Source organism: Diorhabda carinulata, chromosome 7, assembly GCF_026250575.1.
Source record: "Diorhabda carinulata isolate Delta chromosome 7, icDioCari1.1, whole genome shotgun sequence".
Taxonomy (NCBI): Eukaryota; Metazoa; Arthropoda; class Insecta; order Coleoptera; family Chrysomelidae; genus Diorhabda; species Diorhabda carinulata.
The window spans coordinates 8,219,555-8,241,600 of record NC_079466.1 but is presented as its reverse complement, the minus strand read 5'-3'; the positions used below and the strand labels follow the sequence as shown (position 1 = coordinate 8,241,600).

The following is a 22,046-nucleotide window of genomic DNA, read 5'->3' as shown; positions in this document are numbered from 1 at the left end:
GAGTACGGTCTTGAGTAGAAATCTTTGCAATAGTTTATTTATTTTTCAAGATTGTCGTGTCTTATTTCTGTTTTCTATAATGTCCTTTTTACTTTCGGAAATATGCTCGTTCATCTCTTTATAAATTTCCTTCGTTTTCCTACCACGTTCTTCGAAGAATCCTTCAATAAGGTCCTTTTTATATCTATGCTACAAGGATCTCTTGCATTCAAATGTGTGCTTAATACTTCAATAGGTTTTAGTTTCGTTGAAGAGTAGACGGAGTTGTTGTACCCTAGTAGCGTATAGAACATTTGATCCTTTATGGATAATGTAGAGCTTGTGCTTCTGGTAATGCTAGGAAAATACCTTCTATGGGGTAGGCTCCTTATTTGGAAAATACATCTATTACTGTTAGGAACTTCTGTCCATTAGCTAGAAATAGATCAATATGAACTATTTCCAAGGGTTTGGTAGGTGTAAGTATGACTATGAATCTTGGTGTGGGCTGAAGTCAATAATATTTTTTTCTTGACAGATCTCTCAGAAATTGATAATGTGTTTCTTCAAATGAGGTCAAAAATAACGTTTCTTATTTGACGTTCCATTTCATTTATTTCTCTATGAACAAGTTATACCCTTTAAGCTGACAAATGCTAAACTAATATACACCCGGTATAGTAACCAAAAATCTCTACCAAATATAAGCACTTACACCAATGATGACAGAGGCGTGTAGTAAGAATTTGTTTACTTTAGAAATTCTAAAGATTCAGAGTAAACGGGCAGAAGGATCAGGTTCATAGCTTTTGTGACGAATGGTTAGGATAGTCTTAAATATACACTCCTTGCTTATAGAGCTCTCGTTGTTACTGTTCAAGCGTAGGTGATATATCCGTTACATTCTGTACTTTTGAGATTGTACTTCGGGTTATTATTTAGAAAAAAATAATGGTGAAGTTGATTTCTGTTTCCTCAACAATAAAGCTGTAAAAATGATATCAAATTTGTCTCGAATAGATGACCTCTGGATAATCTTCAAGGTAATAGAATCTTTACCACTCTGGATTTAGCATTAGATAATTATGAGATTTCTGTAAAGTTTCTCTTATAAAAATTGCTTTTATAACACCCGATGAACACTATGATCTTCTGAGGGTATCGTTTGGCTTAGTTAATGTATCCATTGATGTTTCAGTTCGATATCAATAAGATAACCACGAGAGGCGGAAGTGACTTCAAAACTGAAGGAATGCAGTTCTTCAATTAAAAATTAATTACCTAGGATACGAAGTTACAGAGTAATGGATAAAGCTTGAACCATTATTTGTAGCTAGCAAACGCAAAGACAAATATTGTAATTATGATAGTAGACGGATATATGAAGTTTGCCTGACTGAAAGCACTTTCAAATACAAAATCAGGCCTTATTATGAATTTTTGTTGAGCTTAGGAACCAAGCAAGTTTTATGTGCTACTGCTACATATACGGCTAACGGCCAAGTGGAACGAGTGAACCGTTCTATTCTCTCATCGCTTATGGCATCAACCGACGAGGAGTCGTTTTGAGATGGAATCCGACTTTTCTTCGGATACAGGCCACCAGGTATTGACGATGCCTTTGTGACCGCCGATGTGTATATGAAAGAACAAATCTAGCTGCAATGAGTAATGACGTTTCTCAAAGAATGTTACGATAATGAGCATGCTTCACCATAATGTTTGAAGTAGGACATGTTCAAAATGGCTATGAAGTAGAAAACACTCGATTTGTCGTTAGGAAAATGCAGAATAACTGTTACGTGGTAAGTAATTCGCCTGTTTCGAAACTTTTGAGGAATGCATATACAAGGATATGTCCCTTAGAAAGGATTTATAGCATTATTTATAGCAAACACAAAAGAAGCTGAGAGCTGTTCTGAAACAGAACAGATTTATTTTTTCACATAACCTCATTAGTATGTTTCTAATAAGTTAGGTTTGATATGTTTCAGATGCTCAGTGAAAACTTTAGGTTTACGAGGACGCGAAGGAAAGTCAGGCCTAACCGACTATAAGCTAATTAAGACTAGACAAGTATATACCCGGAACAGTACCCAAAAATCTCGACTGAAGATGAGCACGTACAGCAAGGATAACGCAGACGTACAATTAAAATTTGTTTACTATGGAAATTCCAAAGATTCAGGGTAATCGAAGATGTAGGTACCTAGTTTTTGTGACGAATGTTTAGGACAGTCAAAGCGTATAAGACTATCGTTGTTTTATTTCGATTTCGGCATCTTAGATTATTACGATTTACAGCACTGATGGTATATTTTATAGTAATTCTGTCTTTTTTTCTGAATCTATATATATCTTCCAGTTGTAAGTAACATTTATAGGTTTTAGGTGTTATTCTTGAATATTTTCCTGTTACTTTAGTAATCGTATAGTCGACTGCATATTTCTTTTTTGGTTGGTCGTGGTTTCTGAAGAAATCGATAATCTGGATTCTAGATCGTTTCTTGAGAGTTGGAAGTACATGTATTATTTTGTTTAGAAAGATGTTTGATATTAAGGAAGGACGGGGTTTGTAGTTGACTGTTCCAAAGACAATCTGATTGTTAAAGTGGTTAAGTGGCCTCCCAAGGATTTGATTATCTATTGTCATGTTGTCTGTTTTGTTATGTATAACAGAAGCTCGTCGATTAATCTGATTTCTGTTGGGTTCTTGCAAGTTGATCAGCAGTTATCTTTCGTGGGCTCTGAGTCTCCAAAGATTTCTTGTATTTTGGAGTCGATATCTTGGTATTCTTTTGTACAAGGTCCTTCACGATGAGTTGAATCGATATGTATATGGGAAAGAAGTGCGACTAGTGTTCTGAAAATTTGCTTGCGTGGATTTGCCAAAATGCTCGCTTCAGCTAAAATAATACCAGTTTCCTGAAACTTCCGGTTATACCGGAAGGGGACCCAAACTTTGTTATTTTAAACGGTTTTTATTAAATTATTTGAATCTACGCAAAATTTCTATACAACTTTGTATGATGCATGCTATGCCTAAAGTCCACCATTTTTTAATTATTTCACATTTTCTAAATTTTTGGACACATGCAGCCCTCCACTAAAAAATTATATTTCTAAGTTTAAGTGAGTCATGTCTAATATTTTTGGGATTTGGACAAATAACACTAACAGCTTTCAAAATCTGTGAAAACCTTGACAAAAATAAATATAGGGTGTTAGAAAATGATGCTATCTAAAAACTTCGAAAACTTAATTTTTTTCAAATGACAACCCCCATTTTTCTCTTTACCATTGGATTCTAGGCTATCGTTAATTTGAGATATATTAATTTACTACGAAGTCCCCTTAATTTAAAGCTTAGATTTTGAACGCTGTAAGTGTTATTTGTCCAAATCCCAAAAATATTAGACCTGACTCAATTAAACTTAGAAATATAATTTATTTATATATGAAATTTTTATATATTTTGAAATATGAACAAACTGTAGTCTCATAAACGTTACTTTGATACTATACAAAAAAAACACCATATAAGATTGAATTTTCACATATCCTTCTGTTCCAATGTGCCAGTTAAATAAATTGGATTCGTTTTAAAGCGAAATAAATCCTAAACATATGATATATATTGAGTATCAAATGTCAGAAGCTCAATAACGAACCTCTAAAGTATATATTTGTGAGAAAAATATTCATTTTCACGAGAGATTATACTGCTTATTTTAATGAATTACTGTGGCTAAAGGGTAATTTTTTGATCAAAGATAATATTATGACCAAAATACACATCAATTGTTAGTAAGTCTTTCAAGTGATTGAAGGATTTGAGGTATTTAAGTACCTCAAAATTCACTCATAAACAAACAACATACAGTGTAGATTAGATTTCATCACATTCTTCACAGCTGTGAGTCACTATAAATTATTCTTTGATATTTTAAGCTCCAATTTGGTACCTAGTGTTTTCCAAAATATTTTATATTGTGATATTTTCTACAAACTGCTATGTTTGAAATACTTATATAAGCTTTCAGATTCTCAACATCACTTTACTGATGGAACAACCAGGACATTTGGTGAATTATGTGATTAGTACACTAAAAATGACGAGCTGGTTTTTGAAGAATAGAATGATCTAATATCCTACAATCTTGGTACCCTGGAAACCGGTAATGGGAGAAAAAAAAAATAGAAATGAAGCAATATATATTTGATTATACTGCTTGTTTTAATGAATAATTGTGACTAAAGTGAGATTTTTTTATCAAAGTCGAATATTATGACCAAAATACACATACATTTTTAGTAAGTCTTTCAAGTGATTGAAGGATTTGAGATATTTAAGTACCTCAAAATTCACTCATAAACAAACAACATGTAGTGAAGATTTCATCACATTCTTCACAGCTGTGAGTCACTATAAATTATTCTTTGATAGTACCTAGTATATTCCAAAATATTTTATATTGTGATATGTGGAACAACCAGGATATTTGATAATGGGAGACAAAAAAATAGAAATTGAGCAATATATATGTGAAGAATAAAATCATCGATGCATGTATGGACCCCTGGTCAAATATCTAAGAAGCGTGAGAGATATTCAAAATTCACTTTGGGGAGTGTAGTAGGTACTGTACGGATCCCGGCAATCAGATAAAAACAGGTTTCTCTAATAGCGCTTGGAATAGATTTCTGGAGAAGATTTATAGGTGATGAAAGGATGCAGAAAATTAAAACAAAAATGACGAAAGCTATGCCAGATAGTGATTCAGGATCAGGAATCTGGTCAGACAGACAAATAGATAAAGTGGGAGTCATAAGGTAGAAACTAATACTTTTGTTTCAATGTTTTGATTAGATCTCAACAGAAGTTAGAGAACACAGAGTGGATATTTTAAGTCTAACGGACATTTACAAAGGAAGCCATATAAATGCCTAATCCACATTATGTTCAATAGGATCTGGTAAGACAAACAAATATCTAAAGGAACAAATGAAGAAGCAGTAGGAAGAGAGACAGAAGCAACAACTCTGTGCGATATTCAAGAAAGAGATACTGATATAAGACTCGGAGGATGCCAAAAGAACAGCTGAACAAACGTTGAATAACGAATATCATGTCAAGAAGAAACTACACTAGAAGTCTGGTGATGGTAGACACAACTATAGAAATTAGGAGACCGAAGACGAAAACTACTAGTACATTTGATGTTCCGAATGAAATGATTTTATTTTTAAAACTTCAAATTAGTTTTCTTGAAACTTTATATATACTCAAATCAAACACTGCTGTATGTATATATGTAATTTGTGATTCAAGGTGTCATATACACCGCGACCCAAGATTCTATTACCCCCTCTTTTCGTGCTAAGGCATTGGACATGCTCAGTGTTCAAAACATATCTATTAATCTCACTCTTTTTAGAAAGTGGGATAGCACTGGCATTCAAAGACTATGTGCTCTATTTCATACGCTTCCAGGTGTAATGATTTGGAGTGAATGTAGATGTAAGTTTCGTCCTCTATGTCGCATAATTTACATATTTCATTATCTGCTAAACCTAGCATTTTCTGGTGTCCATTGGAGCGGATATGCTTTGTTAGTATTAGCAGATTGTTCTTACTTAGGTTTAAACGCTCAATCGTTTTCCGTTGAATTTTCCCAGGAGTATTTTTGTTTTTCTTAACCTCTTTAGATTATCCAGTAATTGGTTCTTTCCCTATCAACCTTCTTTTCTAGAGTTTTCTCTTCTGTTCTGTAGCCGATTCCACAAAAAATTCCATGTCCTATAGTGGGTTCACTCGCCACTACCGTAGCGAGTCTGTCTGCTGTTACATTTATTTTCACTTAGTATGTCCCGAAACCCATTGAACTTTATTCTCTTATGACATTGGATTCGCTATCGGATAAGATAATAATCTTCTGTTCAAGATAATTCCTTTCTAATTTAAACTGAGCACATATATTTCTGCTTGAAAAATAATTAGTGTCCAAACTTTCAGAGTGTTTGGTTCTGGGTTTGACTTCTACTCCACTGATGAATGGAGAGCTAATTAGGATTTACTTATCTCGTTACATTCTTTAGATGTTTTTTTCGCGGGTGAATTATTATCTCAAATAATTTTAACCAATGAATTTCATCGCTTTCATAATATCACAAAAAAACGATATAGGGAAAAGTTGAATATAAATGAGTGGGCAGCCATTCTAATAACTGTTTATTCACTTAATTGTTTGTGTAACACTCTTTCTAAGGCTAAAAATAAACTACGTAACAATGACGATGAATCAAATGAGAATTGCAGAGCAAATATTGAACAATATACTTATATGAAATTAAAACCTTTGATTAAAAAATCTTTATTTCAGATTTTTTCAAAAAGAGCAAAATAAGTATGCCTAAGGCATTATTCTTAAGAGGGTTGAGATTTTTAAATGGTAAAAGTATTTTTAACAATAATAAGGGTTGAGGGATGTCAGCAATTACTGATAAATCTATTAAATCTTTTGATACTTGATATTAATAATGTGAACGAGTGAAAAAAACTTTCGTTCGATTATGCTTCAATAAAATATATACAGGTACCGTTTAACCTTCTATTAGTCCTCTGCCTAATTCCAACCTTATTTCAGATTCAGCTTAACCATGCGCCGTAAGGGCAATGGTACCTTACCCAAAATTTTTAGACCTTTATGAGTATATTTGTTTAGTTTAACGCGTCAGTATTTGCTGTTAAGCCGTAAACGGTGTTCACAGTATTATAAGATTAGTAATAAAATGGCGACATTTACACCAACGAAAATTTGTTCCAATAATTCTCAACTATCAGTGAATGAAAAACTTATTATTTTAAATGTACACGATTGCTTAAAATACGAAATTTTCTATACAAGAAACTGTCGAACGTTGTTCCCGAATGACTGAAGTTGGAAAGTCAACCGTTTTTATTTATTATTGCGGGGGAGAAAGATAGCAGGCCAAGTGGAACCTCCCAAGAAAAGTCAAGGCAGACCAGTAAAAGTCATTGATGAAGACACCAAAAGTGTAATTCGAAGAAAAGTTCACTCTTTTTATTTTAAAAAAGAAATTCCCACCCTAGACAAGATTTTAATGGAGCTTGATAACTAAAAAACTTTTATGGACCACTTTGACAAATTTGGATTTTGCCTGAGAAAAGCATAACCGTAAAGCACATTTACTGGAAAGAGATGAAATTGTTTGCTGGTATCGAAAATACTTAAGAAGTATAAAGCAGTACAGAACAGAGCAGAAGAAAATCTTTTATCTTGATGAGACGTGGATTAATGAAGGTTATACAGTACCAAAAATGTGGCAAGACAAAAATATAACCAGTGCTCGTCAAGCTTTCATGAAAGGTATTAAGGTGCCTTCAGGTAAAGGGAAAATAATCGTCCATATTGAGAGCGAAAAGGGATTTTTAAAAGAAGGTTTGCTAACCTGTCAGTCGTGCCATACGGGAGATTACCACGAGGACATGGAATCGGATGTTTTTCAAGACTATTTTGGTGAAATGTTAAAATATCTTCTGGTTGATTCAGTAGTAGTTATGGATAACGCAAGTCATCATTCTCGTCGCATAGAGAGAAACAAGAAATTATTGACTGGTTAACCACCAAAAGTATTGAATTTGAAGATAATTTGATAAAAAAAGAACTATTAGCGATAGCAAATTTACACAAACATCGTTTTATGAAATACGCCGTGGAAGATATAGCAGAAAAACATAGTGTAACTGTGCTGCGCACACCGCCATATCATTGCGAACTAAATCCTATAGAACTTATATGGGCGCAAGTGAAAGGATTTGTAGCAAGACGCAACACAACATTCAAAATGAAAGACGTTAAGCTACTGTTTGATCAAGCCATTAAGTAGGTGACACCAGAGATCTGGTGAAAAGTAGTCCAGCATGTCATTAAAGAAGAGGAGAAAATGTCGGATCTTGACTACTTGATCGATCGGACTGTCGACTCGTTAATTATAACGTCAAAAGGAGATGACAGTTCCTCAGATGACGAAGAATATTATGTTTTTTTTATAATTTAATTTCTGTACATTATATTTTTTGTATAATGTTCAATAAAAAATAAGTGTACCAACCCGGGTGGTACTACCTGCACTTGATAAAAGAAGAATCCCTCTAATTTAGACAAGTGACATTCACAATATTGATTTAGGATAACTATAAGTATCAATCGTGATATTTGTTTGTTTCATTATTGTATAATAACGTGTTCAAATATTGGAGTTAATTTTGGTTGGATTCAAAAACCATCAACGTTATTACTTCGATTATAACACCCTGTATATTTCAATGCATTCGATAGCACTCTTAGTTTTCTATCAAAGTGCATTAGAGTTCCTATACCTATGTCTTCCCTTTCGGAAGTTTACCTTCTGAAGGTAAACAGTTTACCTTCAGTCTCTGAAGACGATAACTTGGTTATCGAAACGCGCGTCAGACAGTGGTGGTGTAAACAGTGTATTCAGTACGATTGATAGTAGTTATCCCAAATCACTTCTGTTAACTTTACTTGTCTAAATTTAATGGATTCATCGAGATAAAACTTCTACACAAAAAAATAACAATAACAAATAACAAACAAATTATAGGTAATAGCAATAAGTAAAAGTTAGTATATGTATAAGTCGTACATAAGTCCATAGCAAAAATTAAACCAGTATTCAGCATGTCCATTTAAAATTATTAAGATAGAAGTCGCTTACAGATTAGAAGGCACTTTCCAGTAAATATGCCCTCAAATTATTGCGGAATGCGGGAAAAGATGATATCGATTTGATTTCAATTGGCAACTGATTGTGCATTTTTTTTTGCATTGTAAAATATTGAGTCCTTAACTAATTCTGAGCGTGGAGTAGGTAAATAAGGGTCGTGCTCCGCGTGGATAACCATTTATGAAATTGGAGAAGCGCGCTTACGAATTAGGCAAATGGATTCAAAGATGAATAGGGAAGAGTCAGAATTTTTGATCTTTTAAAGTCCCTGCAGTGAGCCCTGCTGTTTAGTCCGAGTAATGGAAACTCATCTCAGTGCAAAGCAGGAGGAACTTAATTATTTAGATAGATAGAACGACGTCAATGGAGGTACCATTTAAAAAAGCAGCCTGCAATGTATTTTTATATGATGAAAATTGGGTTTTAGAAACGTTGGGACAGAGAAGATTGAAATCGCACCATGATTTTATTGTGATTAGGTCACTAGATATGGTCCTATGAAGTGCCTTGAGATCAGGATTGCTTCAAGAGAAACTAATGTCGTCTGAAAATAGGCATATTTTACCATTGATGTGTAGATAAGCGATGTCGTTTACAAACAGAAGAAACAAAATAGGATCTTGAGGCACTTCACATTCTATTGGCTTGCAAGAAGACATCGTTGTATCAACCCTTACAAGCTGACTTCTGTTGGTAAGGTATGACTTAAATCATGCGAGAGAAGTTCCCCTGAAACCGTAGTACTACAATTTGTTGATTAAAATATTATGATTAACACAATCGAAAGCCTTAGAAAAATCACAAAAAGTTCTTCCAGTGGAGTGATGGTTGTTTAGGTTAGGTTAGATTAGACATTATTTAGGAGGAAGAATATAGCATCATTTGTGCATTTGTTACTTGAAAAGTCAAATTGATGAGTAGTAAGTATTTTATATTTAAACAGAAATGATAAAAGCCTCTTTTTGACCAATCTTTCTATGATCTTAGATAACGTGGGAAGGAATGCAATCGATAATTCGATGCTTGATTTTTATGTCCTCCCAGGCTCGAAAACATTTTTAATGTAAGTCCATCACTACCAGATGAGGATTTATTTTTGATGTCATTAATTGTACTGCAAAGCTCTGCTAAAACTACGGGCATAAAGAAGAAACTGTGTAAGCTAGCATTAGCATCAGAGAGATATGAAAGTGGATCATGAGAAGGAGTTATAGAATTTGATACATTTTTAGCTACATTCACAAAGTAATTATTGAGGTTATCATGTGAAGTAGATATTATGCTCGACGAAGAAGTCTTATTTCTTAGATCATTCACAATGAATTAACAGCTTTTATTGTCTTATAATAAATTTTTCTGTTCAGTTTCACTATCCGAGAATTTCCTTAGGTGAGATAAAGATCACATGTTCTTTGCAGATATACGTAAACCTTTAGTGGATAAGGGTTTATTTTGCTTAATTTTTATGCCCGAGGAGAAAAGAATTTTTAGTATTGCATATAACCGGAAATTTTGTTTTCACTGCTTCATGATCGGAGAGACCTGAATTAAAGAGAGTTCAGTCGGTGGATTCTGGATCATACGATGACACGACATAGTCTATAGTACTAGAAATGGTCTTAGTTATTCTGGTTGGTGCCGTTATATGTATGAGCATACCAAAAGAATAAAAAATTAACTGAAGACATTCTTGACCAGCACAGACACTGGAATAATCAATATTGAGATCGCCACATAGAATTAGTTTGTTTTTTAGAGGTACGGACTCCAGTAAGGCCAGTAGTTTATGACAGAAAGTATGCACTTTAACGTCCGCTGTTCTGTAAATACAAACAATATAGAGGTCATAAGTTTTGTGGTGGACGATAAAATATTCGATTACTTCTTCAGATATTATATAATTGAACTGTGTTATTTGAGAAATTCGTTGTTTGTGGACATGATCAGTTCTATTGATTCTGGCTACTTTGGTACAGTTTTTGACAAGAAAAGGCTAATTATTATTTAACCAATGTTCAGTGATGGCAACAATTTCTTTAAAATTAAGCTCCTTTAGTGAAAGATATGAGAAAAAAATTCGATAAAATATCACAATTTGCCTAATAATGAATACTTTATCAACCATGATCACTGAGATCTGAGAACAGAAAAAAGTCGCTAGAGAATACGGGAGTCTCAGAGGCAATTCAAAGTCCAATTCACGCAAATATGCCATCGTTTTCATTGATTAATGATCGGTTCATTGTCATGATGAAGCAGTACTTTCTTTTTATTCCAATGGGGTCGTTTTCCACAACTTCGTCCTTCAAACTTTCTAATAAAGATACATACATGTTTCGTTCATTGTCACATATCGACACAAAAATTAGAGGGATCCACTGCGTGCATCTTCCTCGGTTCTTAATTCGCCACGTTTAAACTTAAAAAACCATTTCGTAACTATGAATTTTCCTGTGAAAAAGTCCGAATAATGTTTATAAAGCAAAACCTCACTTTCAGTAGTATTAGTTTGCCTCAAGTAATATTTTATGCATTTAAAAAGTCCCTTCTATATATTTTTACAAACTAACCAAAGTTTCTTCCCTCAAAACACTATAACTCGCAATACTATGACAGGTGTCCAATTATGATACAAGTGTACTTTGAAGTTTACAGCTAAGTGGAAATCATTTAATACTGACAGCGCTATCTATATGTCAGTATACAAACTTTCCCGTCCGCCCAATAAGCTTACATTTTCGTTTTTGTGCACTGTTCATCTGAGTATATTACTGTTTATTTGAACTATCCAACTTTTTTATTGGTTTAATTTTATATATTTTGTTCCAACCATTAATTGGCATTGGGACGGTGGAATGGTGTAAAAAAATGAATAAAAAAAATAAAATCTAGTTGGATAAAATAGATTTATGAGTTTTTACCTAAAAACGAACTCGTTATATTTTTCCCATGTATAAACTATTATTTTTGGCTCAAATTTCAATCGTTATTAACCAAAAAACCTTTTTTTGATAAGAATTCACAAGACTTGTCATTGTGAATGTTACATTCTATGTAATTGAGTATTTACATGCTTTTTACATTTAAATATTCGGTTTTCCGTCATGAAATGAAATACGTAATTTTGTATTCTTTACTTTGGTTTCGGCGTTTGATTTTTCTCCGCAGAAGAGTTTTTTCATTTTCAATACAAAGAGGTGAAACTTGAAGTTGAGAAACTTAAATGTATACCTAAACATTATTTCTATACGAAGCACGTGTAATATCGATTGTATTCACATTCATATTGATTTCATACACGTAATTTAAAAGTTACTCACCAAAAGACTGCTTCAGACTTTCAAGCTCTTTGACGTTTTTGTCCTGTAAATAATACACTTGAATCAATATCTATATGTTTAATTTAATTTAATTTATTTATCGTATTTTTACAATAAAGTCTGAGAAACTAAAAACGGCAGCTACATTACTGATACTTAACATTCGAATTGTAGAACGAGGGATCCTAACTATTATTAGTGTAATGTAAGAAACTACGAGATGTAATTTTCTTTAAGATTCATAACAGTTCAGTTTTTGTTTATTTTATCTTGCAGTTGTAAAAAATCAAATCTAGTCCGGGAGGTGTGCAGGAGTCAAATCTAAAATAAAACATGTCTAATAGGATAAAAATTGATTCGTAAAGAAATAATAAATATTGTCAAAGGTTTGAAAAAATATGTTTTAATTCAAAATAATAACATGAAAGAAACATATAGAGGTAGTGGAGAACACGTTGAGCTATGAAAACCTAACCAAGTGACCAAATAGTTGTGTTGAACTAAATGGCAACGATACACAGAATTATTAAAGTGAGATCTGAAAAATTCCGATTGATGGTACCATAAAATGGATTTGCATCTAATATATCCGAGGAGAAGTAAGTTAAAAATTACATTATAATTTTATTTAAAAATAGAATTCAAAATTTTGATTTATTTTCTCATGAATCGAAACTAAATGCGACAATCACATGATTCCAAAAAAAATTTTAGCTAACATACAGCCTTTCATCAAATTTTTCTCATAAAAGATTTAATTATTATTGATTTCTCTGGGACTAACTACTTGATCTAGACTTATGATAATATACATGATACAATCTCAACAAATAAATTTGTTGTTATAGAGATTAAGATATATATTATATATAATAATTAATTAAATCGAACAATTATCATTTGATAGTGAAAAGTTATATGATTGATGTCAAGATTAAAGATAAAAAATAACAGGCTACAAGATGGGCTTGCAACCTACGTCGCCATCGGCGTCGGCATCATTATCGGAACATTCACTTTCGTTGTCACTACTATCTTCTCCTAAGTTTATTATTAGATACACCACATTGTCCATAATATTTTTTCTTTCAATGTATTCGTTTTCTACTTATTTCACATTCGCGCAAATATTTTCACAATGTTCTACATCAGCGCATAAAATGTTTTTTCTGTTAATTTCCATACATCATCTACTTCAAAAATTACGTTGGGAGCAGCTAAATCGTTCTTCACCAATGCCCATATTTTTATATTATGCTTAGTTCCGGATGATAGAGTGGTAAACATAACATTAAAATGTCATGTTCTGCTAAAATTTCATCTGTTATATATGTTTTAAAATCTGCCTCGCGCATTTTTATAATTGTATATAATTCAGCTTTTAACTCAGTACTTCAGTAAACCACTTCTGAATTGCATCTTTTTTCCTTACAAAATTTGGAATAGGTTTCAACAGTGCATTATCTAATACCAAACACATTTTATAGAGCATTTGGAATGAATTTTTTTTCAACCACTTGACAAGATTTGTATTACCTATGTCGTCGTGATAGTCTTCTTTTTCATTAATTCCCAATGTGCCGATATTATAGACTTTGGAATATCTTGAGGACTTAAATAACTAATTTGGAGGTTGATATAATAGCAGAATAGCATAATAGCAGTTAACGATACTATTTATGTACCAAAACTATTACCAATACAAAAACGGACTTTACAATAAACACGAAGGTATAGCTATGGGAAATTGCATATTGCCGTTCCTGGCTGGATTAGGCTTGGGTCACTTTGAAAAATAGATAAGTCAAGAGTTTCCCCAGAATATGGTATAGGTATGTGGAAGATATTTTTCGATATTTGATACAAAAGAAGCGAATGTAGAAGATTTCATTTCAAAGCTAAATTAAATTGTCCTCATTTCCTGGTACATCGTTTAAATCATTTTCTACTCAAATCTAAAATATGAAATCAAGAAAGGACCCTGTGGGTTAAGATAAGAAAGTTATAGAAGGGTTATTTAACCCTAGGTTTAAGAAATCTCTTTGTGAAACCACCTTTTTTCAAAATCAAAACGAAAAACATAAAAATTTCATTCCTGCTTATACAATGGTATAAGGAAGACACTTTTAACAGAGTAGGTTTGTGATTGGTTTTTAAATCCAACAATACTTTGAAAGAATATGTACGAACAGAGAAATCGGGTATTATCGAGCACGCTGACAGTTATCATGAAATAAATATAAATAATTTGAAATTGTTAACAAATGTATCCAATAATTAACTATACGATGCATTTGAAAACATCGAGAAGGACAAATGGAAAGAAAGGCTCTACTACTACTTACAGCCCACTTTATAGTTTATTAGACGAGGAATTCAGAACAAACGTCGAGAACTGCTTAGATCTGGGGTTGTGCTTTTACAGTCCCGTTGTATGTCCTGGGAACTCCATATAAAAACAGTCATAGAAGAGACGAAGAAGATGGCTGAACAACATCATAACCACATACATAATGGAATGTTGAAACTTCTCGATAATCAAGATACAGTCTGACGATTCAAGCGCACCAGGCCATTTGAACTTTAGCGAAAAGTCATAATTAAAACCCAGTTGATAGTCATTAGCCAGAATAGTGAAGTGATCATAGACGTCAATTTCAGTAAAGTACTTGGTAGGTTAGGTTACATGTAAAATGTCGGTTAATTGTAAGATTTCGTGCATTTGTTTCAGAAACTTCATAGCGACCTTTATATTTTCAAGTCAGAATAATTATTTCTTCTATTCGGATATTGACAATGTTGATGTTAGTACTCGCGACTAATTCTAACAACATGGCTCTAAGTAAAACTATTCTCTTATTATCACCCCAATTAATAATGATTATAGTAGGGGACTGGTTACTGTGTTTCTTGTCTTCAGACATTTTCCCTTAATGCCGTTTTCTCTCTCCTTTACATCCAACAATCCTTCTCACATATCTTTATACACCATAACTTTGCCTCTTTCCTAAAGATTCCCATCGATACCTCCAGGATTATATTAATACACCACTCTTTGGTTGTGTCCATACTATTTAAATGTCGTTTTTAGTGTCCATTATATGCCATATTTCTTCCATTTTAATCTTCTGAAATCTTATAATATTCCTGCTCCATATATTTTTGATCACCCTTTGCAAACTTCTATTTTAGTTTTCTTCGATAATTCAGTAATTCAATATACATTTAATGTTTTGTAGCTTATTTTTTCCGAATAATATTTCTCATACAAGATCTCAAAACAAAGTTCACATTTAAAAAAACAATTTTGAGAAAACTAAGGAATTTATCGAAAAAATGTTTGTTACATATTAAAATAATTGCTTGGGAATTTATTTCTTAAAGATAAAATTGTCTAAATGTAAACTTTTGCGCTCTCGGCATTCATTTATTCGAGTACTAAAATTGCCTATGACGGCTCGGCAGGTTTCCCCGTGGCTCCCATTTCGAGAGGGATATATTGTTAGCATAAAATTTAGATTTGACATAACCCCACCGAAAAAATTTCACATGCGTTTAATCGCGACTGTTTGTAGGCCAACTTATTTAACCTCACCTGGAGATCAATTTGCCTGGAAACATTTCAAGAATTCTTAACAGAGATCTATTGGACACCTTGTATAAGTTTCAACCTGGTACAAAAATGATCCTACTTGTTCTCAATTTTATTTTTGTATTCTTCAATTCCCCTTTCGAAGATTTTATGACACCGCAGAAGCGCCTTCAGGAATACTGGCGAAGTTAGACTCGCATTCAACAATCTTTGCAGCTATAGTTGTCATATTTTAGTAACTAATTATGGATGGCATATAACTAAATAAATTGACTTAGGTTATCAAAGAACAGCCAAAAATGGAGAGCAGTAGACAGGGCCGAATCATAAAAAATTGAGTGGGTGGAAATAGATAGCTTATAAATTAGTTGATAAAGTTATATTTTATATTCAGGGTAATACATAGTTTTCAAGTAATAAGTAATTCTTCAAACATGCTTACCACTTGTGATAGATTATCTTCTCTTGCTACATCTGCAACAAAAAACAAATATAAGTAAGAAGTCAAATCATGCAAAATCCAAGCATGAATTATAATGTTGTTTTATAGTGGAATTATTATCATAAATCGAATCTTAATTTACAACTTTATTATTTAACGTTAACTTTCTCAAAATCAATAAAACATTTTTAATTTGCTAATGATTAATGCAAAGTAAATGCTAAATTAAGTGGTCAAATTGCGGATATCAACAAATCAATAATCAGTGAAGAATATAAAGATGTTTGTAGAAATTATATCGAAAGTTTAATTTCAAAATAGAATATTTAATATCCCTTAAACTATTCGCTTGTTCATTTGAATGAATCTTATACACCAATTTAAACTTGGAAAGTAATTATAGAAGTGACCAAGATAAGTTGTGTTATAATTATTTTGAACTTGAAGAATCGGGAGGTAAAATCATGACTCCGGACAAAACGTTCATTGCTACTTTAGTATCTATTTTGTTAAATTATTAACCTTTCGTCAGGCGCTAAGGGTTTTGCAACACCACCAGGCGTTAACCGTATTCTGGACGGCGTACAAATCTTTTCTATTTCACTTACCAATTCACTCCTAGGGATGATTTTATTTGCTATCATTATAATATTGTTCATATATAGGCGAAAAAAGTATAAACCAACAATAACAAAAATTAAATCAATTTATTTAAAATATGATCATAATTTTATTAGACAATATATTACAAAAAGTATATATTAACAAAAAAATTATATTAATTTATTCAAAATAAAATTATATTTTTATCACACAATATTATTACAAAATGTATTATGAACTACCTTCGCAAACACCTTCCATGACGTGCAAGAAATCTTCACATATTATTTTGGAACGTTTTCCACACACAAACGCTGAACACTTTTCACACGATTTTGTCGTGTTTGATTTTCTTGATTTGCATTGTTTACACGAACCTCTTAGCCGCTTTTCTGTGGGCACTGCATCTGAAGAGGTAGCCGTCTTCAATAGATCGTTTCGGAAAACGAAGGCTTAGAAAAGCTGTCACGTCAATGGGAAGATTTTTTATATCTGACCTGGCATTCAATTGTTCTTTAATCAGATTTTGAGCTAGATTTTTTAGAAAGATAATTCTTCGATCAGGAGCTTCTGATAGTAATCCTGAAGTAAACAATATCTGCGTGTTGATACCCGCTATGTTCATTATGTGATAAAAAATTACCATCCGCCATCTTCTTGTTACTCTTTTCGCTGAATAACTGGAGCATAATTTGTCGACAGTATCAACTCCTCCTTTGGTGCTATTATAATCCATAATCATTTCTGGTTTCTTTTGGTGTCTTTGTCGATTTCATCATTATTATGCATAGATGAAATCAAAATTACACACAACGCAACTTTCACTTCAATGCTTACTGTTCACTGTTCATTGAACGACTGAGAATCACTTTTACCCTTTTATTGCAGGGGATGAATAACAGGCAGAATAACTTTAAGCTAAAAGGTCATCGGAAATTTTCATTTCCTAATAATAACCAAAATAGCTGTCTGCCGTCCTACGGCCTAGGTCTATCCTACGTTTTTTTCGGTTCGAAAATGTTGTAATCACTTTTTTTAAAATTAGAATGAATTTTCTTTGCTTGGAAAGAACTTTTGAACGATCTTCGTTCATTTATTAAGATACATTTTGATTCGATTTTATGTTGGGACATATCGATCGGCCTCTGATATTGTCACGGGTGTTGTTACTACAATTCCACATTATTTTTCATTCTCTTTCAGTGTATCTGCTAGATAATTTTTTTTAAATGTTAGAATCAGTATGTAGTGCACTACTCAAAGCCCTGCAATCATTTTTTGAATAAATATCAGACAGTTCAGTACGTAATTGTAGAGTGCGAGGAGCATGGAGAAATGAGTTAATCGTCGAGAAATGATCTTTTGTATAATTTTAAATAACGTCATTCACTTCTATTGTTTCAAAAATATACATGTACCTCCAAATTTGCAAAACCAGCAAAATGATACTTTTTTTAATGTTTGATCGTCTGCATGTTGGCACCTTTCACCACTGCTTCGATGATCTATCACAGTTAAAACTGTTTTACTTACCAAGTATTTGTGTGTCATATCTTTCAGAAATTGAATAGTGCAAGACGTTCAATACGACAATCTACAAAAAACAGCTGATCTCATTTCCATGGGGTAAATAATCGATTTTCTCTGATATACACGTGTTAGCTTTTCTATTTTGTTGGTAATGTATTGTTTATTTATTATTATTATTTATCTATTATAATGAAACTAATACAGTTGAAACTGAGTATTTGTGCAGTTTTTTTATCAGTCTTTCAATAAATATTTCAAACGCTTGTGTCTGTTTTGTGCTTAAATTTTGTGCACATTAGTTTTAAATGTTGCGTTCAAATTTAGATATTAAGTTTATAAAATATGAGTGAATACTTTTCAAGGTTGCAATATGGACATTGTCGCATACATGGTATTAACAATTATTTTCTACACTCAGACACAAATGAAACCGTTTTAATGAATAAGTGCTTCCAAATACTTTCAAGCTGGATTTGTAAACAATTGCTGTGCTCTGAAGTTTAACAGCAATATTGTTGTTACCGATAAGGTAGGTGTACATTCTTGTGTATAATATGACTAAAGTTACCAAACCCTGAAGAGATTGCACTTAAATAGAATACAAAATATACTTTAAAGTTTAATTTAGTTCTGTTAGCAATAGTAGGGTAGAGTGGGGTCTGTTGAGTCGCGAGGTCTAGAGCTCTACATATAGTATCTTGCACACGGTGTGTGATACATATGAGCGGGTAGTACGAGAGGAAGCGGGGTTGCAGGGACCCACGCCACTGTTACATTAGTCGCCGGCCATCACTTGTCTTGAGTAACAGCACGTGATGCTAGAAGTTTAGTGCTAAAAGTAAAAAAACGTACCATTGAAATTTGATTTAAAAACCTCGAATGTTATCATAAGTTTATCAAGTAGCTGTATTTGATTTGTAAAATGATTACTATTAATGCTTAAAGTTTCAATAATAAATTATTTCCATTGAAATTTTAATTATTTAATACATTTAATTAAATTCGAGGAAGGGGTCATTTGAGACAAAACATTTGGGGTCAAATAAGCCATTTTTAAATGAGCCTTGATATTTAGTCACGCTACGCTTGAATGTTTCTACATTAATGTTGTTTCAATTTTAGGATTCGATTTTACAACAAAAAATGGAACGTGCTAATATCAGTAAATAATTGATAAAACAAGCTGTAAAAGAATTCCTTAAAGGTTCAAGCATTCGCAAAACTGCTAAAGATAACAAAATAGACCGGATTTGCCACAGTCATTATTAAACCGGGTAATATAATAGCAGCTAAAGGAAAGCATACTGTTTTGTTACGCTAGTATAACGTGGAACTAATGTAACAGTAATTGCGGCCGTATCAGCAATTGGAAACTCAGTTCCTGTGATGTTTATATTTCCTCGGAAGAAGTTTGAAGACTACTTTATGGCGTATGAGCCACCTGGATGTATAGGACGTGGTAATGAAAGTAACTGACGACGGGTCATTTTATTTTATGCAGCACTTTATAAACTATGTAAAACCAACATCAAGTTCTATTGTTATTAGACCACCAACTACTTATTAAGAGAAAAAAATGAAAACACAACTTCCGACAGACACAAGAGTCTTATTAAGTCTCCCAGGAGAAGAGTTGAAAAGATTGAGCTCGTGACTGACTGATTTGAAATTAATTAAATTATTCCTTTGAAAGCACTCTACACTGATTTGAATAAAATATGGATCAAGTTACCCGGCTCACCTACTTTTTAAATGAGATTAATATTTCTGTGCTCATTTCTCTGTTAGTATAAAGTCACGTAAGGAATCACATGCCATATATGTTTATTGATAATGTAAAGGAACAAAAAAATTCATTGGAAACGGTCTAGATGCTTTCTGGATTTCTCAAGTTATGCTGGGCATTAATTTCAACGGGCACTGGAAGCAGGTAGAACCGCTTTGCGTCTGTTCAAAATTTAAAACTCAATATTCAGACTCTATCAAAAAAACAACACATTCATATTTCCGGTAAGAAATTCGTACTTCTTTAAGTAGCAACCCTTTAAGAAGGCTTCTCGCAGTAAAACTCGAAATAATGGGGTCCAAATACCAACAAATAACTTCACAAAGCAAATAAATCTACATACAGAAGCTTAAGGCAAAAGACTCTTCTTTTCCCACGGTGGCCTTTTTTAAATGGGAATTCTTCTGTCTATTTCCGTTGCATTTTTTTTTTTCACTATAATTTCAGTATCATTTTCATTTATTTTTAAATCATCTAACTTCACTTTTTGAAATAAATCTATTTCTACTTCTCTTTTTGTATCATTATTCATTTCTTTTTCCATTATAATATTTTCCTCCATTTTTGTTATCATAATTTTCATTATGTAAGTCTTCCGATGTGAAATTTGTTTTTTGATTTTGCCTTTGGAAATACCTATTATTATTATTATTATTATTATTACTATTGATATTTCTAGTAGATATATCATTAAAATTTCTCGATGTCGTAGAATTAGGTTTCCTCAAATATATATATATATATATATATATATATATATATATATATATATTATTCTTATTCTTTGTATTGTTTGTTCTTATCAATTCTTATAAAATACAATTAAAGTATATAATTCTAATTTCAATTTATATAATTCCTAATTAAGGGTTTTTGAGCTTGCCGTGGCTATTTTCTATATGAATCTGAATTAGCAATATTTTCATTGACTTTCAATTTATTAAATGTGGTTAGTAATTGTCTACTTCGTTCATAAAAATAAAAATTGATAAATTATCTCTTCCTTACTTCAGAGATACAGTTTGAAGGGAAAATACAAGAAAATAAGGAACTTGGCACGTACAGAAATTTGAGCTCTATTTCTTGTCCCTCGTAGATCCTAGGTCTTTGCGCTGTGTATTAAAATACTAAGTCAAGTTTTTATCGTTATTTAGCGTAAAATTACACGACCGCATAAATCCCACTGCGACTGCGCCAATTATAACTTTTACTTTCAAATTTATTGCTTAAACTTTATTAACAAAAAACACGCTAAATTTTTCATGAACTCAATTAATCTCAACAAAAATTCATGCGTTTAAGAAAAAAGGTATAATAATCTTTACGTAACCTTTCTTCCACAGTTCATTATTGTAGATCTCTAAGTTCAAGGATTTCGTTCGCCACACCATATTTCCGACTTGCAAAGTTCAAAGTTTAACGATATACTAAATGACATACCACAAATCACACGCACACTTTGCAGTTTATTTGCTATAGATTCGTGCGAATTATGATTACAGTTTGAGAAATATTCTATATTGATTTCGTTCCGCATCAAACCGCATTTAAATCAACTAAATTGCTTCTTTCATTATCTTGCAAACAGAAGAAAATTATTTTATTCATTGATCCTGTTATAATAATTATTATCAGAAAGAATCATTTTTCTATTCTCCATATTAGTTAGGTAATTAAATCTTTAAACTCGATTTTCCAGTACTTGAAAACGCCAGATTAATTTGGAATTTTTTGCACTTAACACAACAAACTCAACCCATTATCTTTGTCAAGTTTACCTGGTCCCACCTAATGGCATCTTTGTACTCCATTTCCAAACACACCGAATTTTGCACACTTATTAATGATCAATGACACAATATTTCTGTTCCATAGCCTCTATATGCATTATCAAGATCTCCTTCTCCCTCTCCTTCTCCCTGGTCCGATAATCGCAGTCTACTGTATCAGTAGTGTGAATAAATTTATAGCAATACGGCTCATTTTGCTGTCGTTTATTTAGGCTCTTACTTATTTGCTACT

The 22,046-nt window shown here is 32.4% G+C and overlaps 1 protein-coding gene across 2 annotated transcripts in view; it reads right to left on the bottom strand.

The window, feature by feature from the left end:
• Positions 1 to 22,046, bottom strand: part of LOC130896397 (uncharacterized) — a 162,593-nt gene that overhangs the window by 48,734 nt on the left and 91,813 nt on the right. For both annotated transcript variants that reach the window (XM_057804448.1, XM_057804449.1), the window contains exons 3-4: positions 16,106 to 16,137; positions 12,072 to 12,114 (exon numbers count right to left, since the gene is read on the bottom strand). In XM_057804448.1, coding sequence (XP_057660431.1) covers positions 12,072 to 12,114; positions 16,106 to 16,137 — 75 coding nt within the window. The remainder of the gene's footprint in view (positions 1 to 12,071; positions 12,115 to 16,105; positions 16,138 to 22,046) is intronic.